Source organism: Thalia democratica, chromosome 8, assembly GCF_965202585.1.
Source record: "Thalia democratica chromosome 8, ktThaDemo2.hap1.1, whole genome shotgun sequence".
Taxonomy (NCBI): Eukaryota; Metazoa; Chordata; class Thaliacea; order Salpida; family Salpidae; genus Thalia; species Thalia democratica.
This window is the reverse complement of record NC_139172.1, coordinates 16,882,086-16,894,941: the sequence shown is the minus strand read 5'-3', so window position 1 is coordinate 16,894,941 and position 12,856 is coordinate 16,882,086. Positions and strand designations below refer to the sequence as shown.

Sequence of the window (12,856 nt, the reverse complement as noted above, 5' to 3'; positions counted from 1 at the left end):
TTTAATATAATAGTCTACTTTTACTTCTATTAAATGGTTTGCCAATGTTATAGTGTGAAACCTTTTTGTTTTAATTATTACTATAACTATATTTATATTGAATACTTTTATGTTAACAATTGAGCTAAATATTGAAATTACAATAAAAATTATATAAATCATCAACTTTAAGTTGTAGTTTAATAAAAAGCATAAGGTTTGTTAAAATTTAAAACTTCAACTGTTCTTAAAACAGTATATCTTAATAAAAGCACAGTCTTTAGTTATTATTTTGTTTAGTTTTTCTTAAAAAATATTTATTCTATCTATTCAAAATAAAAACTAAATTTACATATCATAACATTTATAATTTTAAAAGTTCATCTTTATAAAAAAATATAAAATTGTGAATGAGAAAAATATATTTATTGTATCTTAAACATGATTGTTTTTATTGAAGTTTTAGAATATTAGTATTTGTTTTATTTTTTTTATAGTATTAAACATCAAAGGATTACTTATAATATTTCTTTTAGACTGTAAATAACTTAATACTTAATTGAAATACCACAACTTTTAAAATGATGAAAAAACTAATGCCATCCTTGTACAATACTGTTCAAATTCAACAGTAAGTTTGTTTAAAACAATTTAGGTTTTTTTTGACAAGGAAAAAACAACTCACATCCAAAATTGTATACATTACTTATATTTATTTAGAAAAAATGTTTTTACTTTTAAATAATTAATTCAATAATTAGTTTCTTTGAAAAAATGTTTTTACAGGTCAATGTCAAAATGTCTTTCAAGTATTGTACATAAAAGATCTTTTTCAGGTAATTTTTTTTTTTAAATAACGAAAGTATTGTGGTTTTATAACCTAAAAAAGAAAAGTTAAAGCCTAATTTATTTTTAACTGTGTGTGTAGACCCACAAGTTATATTTGAAATTTAATAAAAAGTCTTATTAGTTTAGAAATAAAAAAATACTTTCTAAATTAATATAAATCATTAAAACTTTTTTAAACTAAATATTTAGTTAATAGTAGTCACATATATTAAAAATATGAAACTAGCGTTTAATTAAAAATCTTGAGTATGCTTTCGTTTGTACTCATATATATTTTTTGTTGTTCAATGTTTTTTGATTTAACATAATCAAAATCATAATTGCCCACTTTTACTTACTTAGTTACTTATTTTTTAAAAACTGTTTCTTAAATTCATTAAGAACTTTGATAATAATTACACTAGTTTTACTAACTTTCAATAAACAAATATTCTATGTACCATTAAATCTATTATTTATTGAAGTATTGAATTGAATTGGTTATTAATTGTAGTTATTTAATTTTTTTTGAAAAAAAAAACTTTCTTTGCTAACAGCAAGTTAAATAAGGTTTTGAATGAAAAAAAGCTTGTAACTAACATTTTTACTAACTAAAATAGTAGTTTTAAATTTAGTTTTAAATAAGTATTTATAAACACTTTTAGCTTGCATTCTCAATAAATTTACTAAAAGTTATTAAGTTAAGTTGTTAAACTTTGCTATACTTTCATCATGGTAGTTTTTTTAAATATTCATTTTGTACAATATCAGGGCTGAATCCTTAACAAAAAGTGTTTTTTGATTCTAGTGCTTACAGAAATTATCTTTTATACTTTTAATTTATCAATATTTAATATTTTTAATTCTATTTAAAATTTGATATTTTTGTGAGTTGAAAAAAAACTTTTTTTTTTGTTATAATAAATTTGTGTACTTTTGGAAAAAAATCCGTAAAAAATATTCAAACAACTTAAATATTTTTTTCAAGAGACTTATGTCAAAGAAAATAAATTTTAAGCTTTTCCAATAACTACTGCTTTAGTTGACTACTATTTAAATTTTTCTTAAAGCTTTTCAACAATTACTACACTTTGGTTGACTACCATTTAAACTTTTTTTTTAAGCTGTTAGTTTATTTTATTATATTTATAAAAATTTAAAATTTTTGAATTATAAGCAACTTGAGGTCTATCTGCGTTTACTGATTTTATAAAAAGGTAATGTGTAAAAATGTTTAATTGATTTTTTGATATATTTAAAATTATAGAAATGGTGATATACTTAAATATAGGGATTAAAAACTAATTTAGATTTTTCGTAATGTTTTATTTTTTACTCTATTTTAATACATTAAATGTTTTAGTTATAAATTTTGCAGCTCAATCACCAGAAACAGAATATGCAATAGAAGTTAGTTTTTAAAGTTTCAAAGAATTTATATTTTCAATAGACCTCAATATAAATTTTTCTATTTAAAACAAAAAGCATAACCTATTTCTTACAAGTCTTATACTTAAATTTTTCGGAATTTAAACAAAAAAGTTCTGATTTGTTGCTCTTTGAAGTTAATTTGTTTGATTATTTGTTGGAAATAAAATTACTCACTGTTCCTTTAAGAACTATTAACATTGTTTATTGTAAATATTTTATTTAAAATGTATCTAGTAAAATATTTTGAAGCTTATTTTTTTTAACTAAGTAGAAATAAAAGTGTTGATTAGCTTAAATCTTATAACCAAACTTAATAAAATATTTATTGTAGTTTATTAAAAGTAAAACCAAAATATTTTTTTAACTGAAAACTTGAATTTATTGATAAACATAAAAAAGGAACAAGTATTACATAGTGATGTACCGGACCCACAATTTTGGGTCCGGCCGGACCCGGATCCGGACTTTTTTTTCAATTTAGAATCCGGCCGGAACCGGATCCGGACTTTCTTTTCAAATTAGAATCCAGCCGGAACCGGATCCGGACTTTTTTTTTTCAAATTAGAATCCGGCCGGATCCGGATATCAGACAAAAATGGCAATATCCGGCCGGACCCGGATAGTGAGTCCGGTACATCACTAGAATAAACTAGCCTGTGTCAGAATAAGTTTTTTAAAAACTGAAAAGAAAGAACTTTAATCTAATAATAAGTAGAACAGCTAGCCACAAGGTTTACAAATTTAGGTGCTATTTACAATTAAAAATCTGAAATCAAGTTCTTGAACAAAATACACTAGAAAATATCAAAGATATTGAAAACTGGATCAGCTCAAACTCATTCAAAATCTAAAAGAAAACTAGCCTGAGTTTTTATAAAAAACTAAACTAGTCTGAGGCAGTCCAAGGTTTTCTGAAATTCCCAAAAGTTTTCAAACTAGCAGGGTTGCCACTGTTTAAGTCAATAAAACTAGCTGAGGATAAACAAGCCTGAGTCAGAATGAGGTTTTTAAAAGCTTAAAATATTACTTTAATCTAATAATCAGTAGAACAGCTAGCAAAGGTTGACAATTTGGTAGTTAAGTTGTGGACTGATTGTGGTACACTTAACTTATTAGTACAACCCATCATAATTAAAACCTACCTATTAAATTAATATCTAACAAATACTAAATTCTAACTGAGACTACTTTCTATAATCAGACACGATAGTTTTGAGTGATGAATATTTTATATAAAATACAACAAGAAATACTTGCATATACAAAATTATTAATCTCTTTGGTAACACTTTAAAAGCTGGAAGCTATTTAAATCTATACCAAAAGACTCAAAACAAAAAACTAAAAATTAAAAAAAACTTTTAGTAAACAAGAAACTGTAAAATTTTTAATAAACTATTAAACTATAAACCTGGCTTAAATATTTAAACAATAAACACCCGTTAAAATATTCACTTTTAAAACAAAACACTACTTACAATAAGCATTCACAAAAACGTTCAAGATATTTTGTTGCTTCAACCTACACACCAAACTAACTATCTGCTTACATATAAACTGCCTGTCATGTTCTGATGTTTTGTTGCATCAGTATTTAGTTCGAAACATTTCGTCATATGATTCTCATTGGCTCGTACATTCAACCGTAATAACTCTAAATATTCTCTGAGCTCAGTTTTAAACAATAAATAATGCAAGTATTCATTCCAAAGTTTTCAATTTTACAACATATGTAAAGAGTTGCATTTCATGAAATGTTTATTTCATAGTTTAAATGAAAACAGATGTAAATTAGTCACGTGTACAAAATGAGCCAATCACAGTAGATGTTAAATTTTAACTGACGAAAATGACTCTTGTTAATTTACACAGGGTTTGTTTTTGAAAAAATACTTTTCAGTATGCTCTTTTTTACTAACTAGATCCGGGTCCGGCCGGATCTCTGTTAGGATCCGGCCGGACCCGGATCCGGACTTTTTTTTCATATTAGAATCCGGCCGGAACCGGACCCGGACTTTTTTTTCAAATTAGAATCCGGCCGGAACCGGATCCGGAATTTTTTTTTCAAATTAGAATCCGGCCGGATCCGGATATCAGACAAAAATGGCAATATCTGGCCGGACCCGGACCCGGATAGTGAGTCCGGTGCATCACTAATTACAACCTAACAGTTTTAATGTAACATTGTTCTAAACTTTGTTTTATTCAAATTGTATCCAGCTAAACTTTCCTTTACTTGCCTTAAATTTGTAGGTTTGTAAAAAACAAGTTTTTATACATGTATAGTTTTGTTTTTCACTGTCTTTCAAAGCTGTTTGTTTAATATTTTTTTAGAAAACTTAAAAAAATAAAAGGTTAGTGTACATCACATACAAAAATAACTAAAATTAAATAAATTTTGCATGTTACATGTTTACATGTATAGTTATCAAAAGCCTTTAACTACATTGATTAAATTATGTTTTATAATTAAAATTGTATAAAATTGTTTTTTATCATATCATCAATTTTAATTTGTTATAATCTGTATTTGTCTAATAAATTGTGAATTTAGAAATTTATGTCTAAATAGAAATTAATGATTATTATACTGCAACAACAAATAACTTTCAAATTTAAAATTTTTGTGCTAAAATACTAAACGTTCTATTATTATTTTAATATTTAAAAACATACAAAATTTGTATATAAAACTGTTTAATTTGTACCTTGACAGATGGCTTGTTCAAACATTAGATATGGATTTGGAGTTTCAAAAGAAATTGGAAAGGATTTAGTCAATTTAAAGTCAAAAAAAGTTCTTATTGTCACAGACAAAAATGTGTGTTTCGAAAGTTTTTAGCATAATTAAAACATTTTCTTAACTGTTTAAAGTAAATAAACATTATTTTTTCACATGATATAAAAGAATATTTAATGGTGAACTAAGTGTATATATTAAAAAAGTTTTTAGTTGTTTAAGATGAAAATAAACAATTTTATAAAGTTTTTTTTACAAGAATTCAAAAAAACACCAACAGATTGTGAATACACCAAAAATGTTCTTTAATTATTTGTAAAAGAACTACAAAATTGCAGTTAAGTCTTTTAAAATAGTTTTGTTTATTAAATTTTTTACAGGTTGCCAAACTACCAATCATGAAAAATGTAGAAGAATCTTTACAACAAAATAATGTGAATTATGAAGTCTACTCAGATGTACGAGTTGAACCTACAGATCAAAGGTTAGAAAATTTTCATTTTAAATAAGTAAACAGACAGAAAGTTGCTTATGATTCAAATTTCTTAAATAAACTTTAGGTAAAAAACACATCAATATAATTTAAATTAATCTAGCGTATTTAATACTAAAATGTAAATCTATTTATAGAATGTTTAAGAAAAAAACGTGAAAGATCATCTTTATTAAAATTATTAACAGTAAAAAATTAAATGAGACTATGTTATCCTGACTTTGTTAAAAGTCTTGTGCATAATAGTGATGACTAGAGTAGAAAGTGTATTTTTGTAAAATATAAAATTAATACTTACTTACTTCATCAAGTTGTTTAAAATCATAAAGTTTAAAAATAAAAAAGTATAAACTTAATTACCAAAATGTTATTTTAATAACTTTCGATTATTTTGTAAGTATTGAAAGTTAGAGTACTTATTTAAAATTTTACGGTTTAAGTTTTGGCTACTTTAATCTGTAGAAAGAAAGTAATTTAAATAAACACAGTAAAATTTTCAAATAAAAAATTAAAAAAGTAGACTAACACATTTAAAAATCACATGTTATAGAAGAAATATAAACAATTAGTTTTCTTAAACTTTTATGTTGTAAAAAAAGCTAAATTGTATACAAATATACCAGCTTCAAAGATGCAATAGAGTTTGGAAAAGCAGGTAACTATGATGCATTCGTAGGAGTCGGAGGTGGCTCGGCTCTTGACACATGCAAAGCAGTGAACCTGTACGTGTGTCACCCTGATAATGACTTGTTGGACTTCGTTAATGCTCCTATTGGCAAAGCACTTCCCATTACAAATCCAGTTAAACCATTAATAGCTGGTTGGTTATAGTTTAACTTTAGTTTTTTTTTGTCTGTAAACTAATTTAGCTGCTTAAGTTCTTGATGCGTTTTTATCAAAAGAAACGGTTGTTGGTATTTTTTATTTAAGATGTTAGTATGCTTAATTTAACTTATTTACAATAAGGATAAATTTTCCATTTTAAGCTTCTAAGTCTTAAAACTTAATAACAGTTTAAAAAGATAAGGCCTAAAATTTGCTTTCATTAGTTATTTAAAACATTAATTTATCTAAATAAAATGCATTTATTTATTTGTGTTGATTAAAAATATTTCACAATGTTTTTCTACTATTTTGCAAGGTTTAAAAAAAAAATTTATAGACTACAGTGTTTAATGCATTAAAAAGTTATGTGTAAACAGATACAATATTTTGACCTTATACACAGTGCTTTTTGTATATAATGGTTATTCTTTATTCTAACATGAAGTAGAATTACTTTTTTCAAGTTGTTTTTATAAAAACTACTTGAAGTTAAAAAAATAAATAGAAAAAGCTGTAAAATTTTAGCTGTAAAAGTTATCAAATAAGTTTATTTCATGTTTTTCTTCTTGTTGCGTAAAATAGCCAAGTAACACAGTCATTGTTTAATGAGTAAATATTTAATGTACCCTTGTGTGGAAAGTTAAACAAACAAAATATTGCACATATAGTGTTAAACGTGTTTTGTGGTTTGCTGTTTTATAACTTGCAACATATAACTAGAAAAAATTAAACTAAAAAATGTTTTTAAAAGTTTAATCAACACTTGGTGTATTTTTAGGCTTAGTATAATTATACAAAAAGTATTTCAATGTTTAAACACTTCCCTAATATGGCCTACATGCTTTTCATCTAGCACTCTTATAAATCTTGCTATTAAAAGTTAAACCTAATCTAGATTATCCGTTAAGGAGTACCCACTTTTAAATTTATTTATAAGCTTGTAATGTTTCAAATTTTTTTAAAATTAATCAAAACTCAGATGAAAAGCCTTTTGGTATCCCAAAGAAAGTGACAAAAGTATTGATACTGATATCAATAAATGTTATAGTTGCATCTCTTAACGATTTGCACTTGAATGTGAAATATTTGATTTTTCGAAGATGTTTTGTGCCTCTTAATTAATCAATTAAGTTCTAAAGGTGTAATTGAGAATAGTAAAAAAAAAACTGTCAAATTATATCAAAGAAGTAAGAATATCTGATAAACTAATCATTGTAAAAGTAAGTAGTAACAGTAAAAAAATTAAATTCTATTTATATTTGAATTGAAACCATTTGCAATTCTTAAGATTTTTTTTTTAGAAATATTTTTTTTTAATGAAACTAACTTTTGTTTCAGTGCTATGTACTAATAATAAAACTATACCTTTGATGAAAATTGTCTGTATAACATGTTTTAAATACTTTCTATTGTAGTTTACATTTATAGTGATATTTGAAAACCTACTGATAATAAAAGTACTGCGTAACTAAAATAGATATTTCAAACTACAATTGTTAAATGTGTTATTGATGTTGTTATTTTAGATATCAATAGTGCACATATTTATCGCCTTGAAAGCTTAACAATTTAGTTTTATATTTTTTTCAGTTGCGACAACAGCAGGTACAGGAAGTGAGACGACAGGAACCGCCATATTTGACTTTGTCGAGATGAACGCCAAAACGGGAATTTCAAACAGGGCGCTGAAACCATTGTTGGGTGTTGTTGACCCTGAAGCTCTGATGACTTGTCCCAATCGGGTAACTTGCTACGCTGGATTCGATGTTCTCTGGTTAGCTACTTACGTAATTTATAAGATGAATTTGTTAGTTGTCACAACCATTTTATATTGTTGAAATTTATTTATAAATAAAAATCTAAAACTAATGACAGTTCATTAAAACTATATGAACTTTTATATATTTTTTCCTAGTCAGACAATCAAAAAACGAATAAAAAAAGTGTTTACTTAAAGTTATATATATAACTTAATTTTTTATTGGCTCTTAAAACTTTTTAGTTTTCTAGTTTGAAAAGTTTTATATATAAGCAATATCTATCAGAAATTTAAAATGTAAAGTTTCTTATCTGTTATGTCTAAAGTTTTAAGAGATACATATAATATTTAAATTTTTACAGTCATGCAATAGAGTCATACACAGCACTTCCTTTCCACTTGAGAAGCCCGAGACCTTCAAATCCTGCTTTGAGACCAGCTTACCAAGGAAGTAACCAAATAAGGTTTATTGAAGTTTTGTTTAAGGGCATAGGGGGGGGGGGGGTAAACACCCTTTTTTGGTTTTTGATCTTATTTTATATAGTTTTTACTAAGCTACAAGATGCTTTTTACAGATTTAAAATAATCAAAATAGTTTTTGAGATATAGCCGGTTAAAGTCAAAGCCGACAATAGGATCCTTATGGGAGGCGCAAACTAAAACGGCAAAAATAGACTATTTCACTAAAAATCTATCTTCTCCTACGTTTTTTGAGATAACTACCTCAAACTTTCAGGAAATGTTCCTTGATATATTTAGAAAATTCTGTCGGAAGGAATTTTTTTAAAAATAAAAAATAAAAATTTTATATAAAAAATAAACAAAAAAAACAGTTTTTTTTTTGTTTTTTTGTTATAAAATTTTTATTTTTAAATTTTTTTAAATTCTGTTTCGACAGAATTTTCTAAATACTGCAAGGAACATATCCTGAAAATTTGAGGTAGTTATCTTAAAAAACGTAGGAGGAGATAGATTTTTAGTGATTTCTAGTTATTTGCCATTTTAGTTTGCGCCTCCCATAAGGTTCCTATTGTTGCCTCCGACTTTGACCGGCTATATCTCAAAAATTATTTTAAATTTTCTAAATCTGTAAAAAGCATCTTGTAGCTTAGTAAAAACTTTATAAAATAAAATCAAAAACCAAAAAAGGGTGTTTACCCCCCCCTATGCCCTTAATAGTAAACATTATCTTTATCAAAAATAAGTTACATAGAGGCTGATAAATAATAGTGATGCATTATTTGCTGACTGCATTTGTAGATATAAATAAAATGACGTTCAAAACTAGTATAATTGTTATAAAATTCCCGATATGAGATTAAATAATATATGTTATCATGTAAGTTTACAGATTCTGTTTGCTATATCTCTTCATCAAGTTACTAAAGACATAAAACTTAATATCTTAAGTTACTTTAGCATAATAGATTCACAACTTTTTTCTTGATATATAGAACATTAAAAATAAATGTTATAAGTACTTGTATATTATTTTTTATTGTTTAACAATTTAATAAAATATTAACTCGCATAGTCTAAATAAATGAACTCTGTGAAATTGTTTCATATCTAGCATAAGCTTAGACACGTATTCATTTTAAACAGTAACAATACAATAACAATTTATAAAAAAATCATCTAGTGATGTGTGGTCGTTGTACGCTTTGGATCTAACTGGAAAGTACCTGAAACGAGCAGTGAACAACCAGGAGGACATGGAAGCCAGAAGTCAGATGCATCTTGCGTCCGCGTTCGCTGGTATCGGTTTCGGCAATGCTGGCGTTCATCTTTGGTTTGTTTTATACTCAACAATACACTATATAATAATACTATATGTTGATTTATAACAAGTAATATTTAGCCACGGAATGTCTTACCCAATCTCAGGAATGGTGAAAAGTTTCAAGTCACATGATTACGATGATGACCATTCTATGGTGGTGAGCTAGCTTGAATTTACTTGTGAATATTTCTTAACAAAAGCTTACATTTTTTTTTGCTTTTTGTAAATTACACTCATCTCTCCTTGTGTTTTTAGACACGGCCATTTAACAAATTCTATTTCTAATCTAATTTATTAGCAGTTTTAAAAATTGTTAGCTTGTTTTAAAAGGTTTAAAAATAGTTCTAATGTTTTTTAGTTGCTAATCTGTTTAATAATTTTTATCATATTAAAAAAAAATAAAACTTAGTTTATCTTTTTTATTCTATTGTGTCTTAACTATAAAGATAAAATTTACTTGCATACTTTACATTTGTTATTATTGTTTTCAACAGTATGTCAAATATGAATTCTGTATTAGTAAAGCATTTTGCGTTTATAATATTTTCCTTCTTAAAAATAAAAACAATATATAACGATATGTTTGTTAACAATCACTTAATGACATTCCTGACAAAATCTAAGCTCACTTGATAACAGCCGCACGGATTGTCAGTAGTGATCAGTTCGCCTTCAGTGTTCAACTTCACCGCACCCGCATGTCCCGACCGTCATCTGGAGTGCGCCAGGATCCTGGGAGCTGACACTTCGACCAGCAAGAGAGAGGATGCCGGTAAGATCATCGCAGATCAGTTGAGGAAAGTTATGTACGGTTTGGACGTAAGTTTGCTTTTAATTTCTTATATGTTACTGTAAAAAACAAATAAAATATCTAAGAAATTATCAAGCATATATGTTTCTTGTATAGTAGGGTGCACCTATTGCCCCTCAAAAATAATAATTTTGAATTTTTCTAAGTAGATTTCTTTGACTTTGGGAATTCACATAAATAGACAGCAAGAAAAAAATTAGCTTCCTAGCTTTAAGCCCGTTAGAGCAAATTACTTTTGAAAATTTTGCTTTATACCGGTATATTTTTTAAGGGGAAAAAAGACTATTTCACTAAAAAATCATATTCTCCTACGTTTTTTGAGATAATTACCTGAATCAGTTAGGAAATGTTCCTTGCCATTTTTAGAAAATTCTGTATAAACAAAGTTTAAAAAAAGCAAAAACATAGATTTTATAGAAAAATAACAAAAAAAAATTGAGTTATTTTTTTATTTTTGTAACAATTTTTTTTTAACTTTGTTTATACATAATTTTCTAAATATGGCTAGAAATATTTCTTAACCGTTTCAGGTAATTATCTCAGAAAACTTAGGAGAAAATGAAATTTTAGTGAAATAGTCTTTTTTCCCCTTTTTAAATATACCGATATAAAGCAAAAATTTCAAAAGTAGTTTGCTCCAATAGGCTTAAAGCTAGAAAGTTAATTTTTTTTTGAGCTTTCTATTTATGTGAATTCCCAACGTCAAAAAATTTGACTCAGCGAAATTCCAAGGTCGAGGCAACAGATGCACCCTATTGAGTAGTATCTACTAATACGTGGTAGTCTAAGTTTAATGATTTATAGTGAGGCAAAGAATAAAAGTGTAAAAATGGTTTATTAGTTTTTCGAGACTCGAAAATGTTAATTAAAAAAATGTTTTAAACTAAGACATTTTTGGTTTTATTATTTTTATTTATTTATTTTAATCAGGTTATTGCCACATGTAATCTAAAATATACTTTTTACATTTAATAAAACATAAATTGAATTCTGGCTAATTTTTAGTTTAAATTCAAAAAACTCCGGCTAGTAAGATAAGATGTACTTTTGTATTTTTAAAGTTTTTATTTTAGTAAATTGGGCCAATTTATTGTTAAAACTTATGTTTATATTACTAGGTTTCAGTTAACTACATAAAAAAAAAGTAAATTTTTCTGTTGTATTTTCTTACTTTCTACTACTTATTTTAATTTTCAAAAGTCATTTTCAAACTTTGCTTTAATCAGGACAGTTTGTAATCAACTAGTCTTTTATTTTATTCTTGAATTTAAAAGCTGCCAACCATTTAAACTCCTTTTAGTACTCATTTTAGTACATTTAATTTTGTTTGCAGCTGCCGGATGGACTCAACGAGTTGGGATACACATCGGAGCACATACCTAATTTAGTGAAAGGCACGTTGCCACAACAACGAGTAACTAAACTGTCTCCGAGGCCTGCTGAAAAAGACGATTTCTACCAACTTTTTGAGGAGAGTATGAAGAACTACTAACTTGTTTGATCAGTCTAATACCAAGTCGTGCCAATCAATAATTTTCATTGTGCTAATTTTTCATAATCATCATCGGTTTAAGTGCTATTCAATTTTTGTATTTGTCGATCAACTTTAATTTAAGCTGCACATGTCTTTAATTAGGTTTATTTATTTAGTTTTGACTTACTAAAGTTTTATGGATTTTAAGAATTTCAACAGTTTTATTTTAGTAGAATTGGTTTCAATTGTTTACTTCTCGTATCTAGTGACTATGCATAATTTTTAATCAAAACTCTTTTTTAATAGATGAATATTTTATCTTTTTTCCTTTAGAATAAAAAATACTTCGTTTTTATGAAAATGCTGATAGTTAGTAATTTATTTTTAGTCTTATTTCTTATGAAAATAGCGTAGTATGGTTCCAACCTTAAACCTTTTTTGTTTAATTACACTAGTTGAAAGTTATGTAGTTATTTTGATTTAGCAGCCTAATTTTTTTTCGTGTCTAAATAGTAAATATAGTATTAACTTTCATCTTTAAAAATAACAAAATTATTTCAAAAATATAGTATAGGTTTATACTAGTAATCTACTAGATCCGGCCGGATATTGTCTTTATAGATCTGGATTTCAGTTTGAAAAGTAGATCCGGATCCGGTAGATCACTAGCTAAAAAATTGAGTTAAAGCAAATTATTTTGTAACTACTGAACAAAACTTTAGTGTTATGTCTG

The 12,856-nt window shown here is 26.2% G+C and overlaps 1 protein-coding gene across 1 annotated transcript; it reads left to right on the top strand.

Moving 5' to 3' along the window:
- Positions 1 to 513: 513 nt before the first annotated feature.
- On the top strand, positions 514 to 12,478 carry LOC145843421 (hydroxyacid-oxoacid transhydrogenase, mitochondrial-like). The gene is made up of 12 exons (XM_082950900.1): positions 514 to 610; positions 766 to 815; positions 2,186 to 2,217; positions 4,955 to 5,059; positions 5,359 to 5,462; positions 6,095 to 6,291; positions 7,887 to 8,070; positions 8,418 to 8,519; positions 9,698 to 9,847; positions 9,917 to 9,995; positions 10,478 to 10,657; positions 11,983 to 12,478. The coding sequence occupies exons 1-12, from the start codon at positions 561 to 563 to the stop codon at positions 12,139 to 12,141; spliced, it is 1,392 nt and encodes a 463-aa protein (XP_082807026.1). The 5' UTR covers positions 514 to 560; the 3' UTR covers positions 12,142 to 12,478.
- The last annotated feature ends 378 nt before the right edge of the window (positions 12,479 to 12,856 follow it).

Bases quoted from the DNA above. Each gene is read 5' to 3' on its own strand.
- LOC145843421 (XM_082950900.1), top strand. From the start codon at position 561: ATGATGAAAAAACTAATGCCATCCTTGTACAATACTGTTCAAATTCAA. The intron at 816-2,185 runs GTAATTTTTTTT...TAAATTTTGCAG, and splicing joins ACATAAAAGATCTTTTTCAG to CTCAATCACCAGAAACAGAA. The intron at 5,060-5,358 runs GTGTGTTTCGAA...AATTTTTTACAG, and splicing joins TTATTGTCACAGACAAAAAT to GTTGCCAAACTACCAATCAT.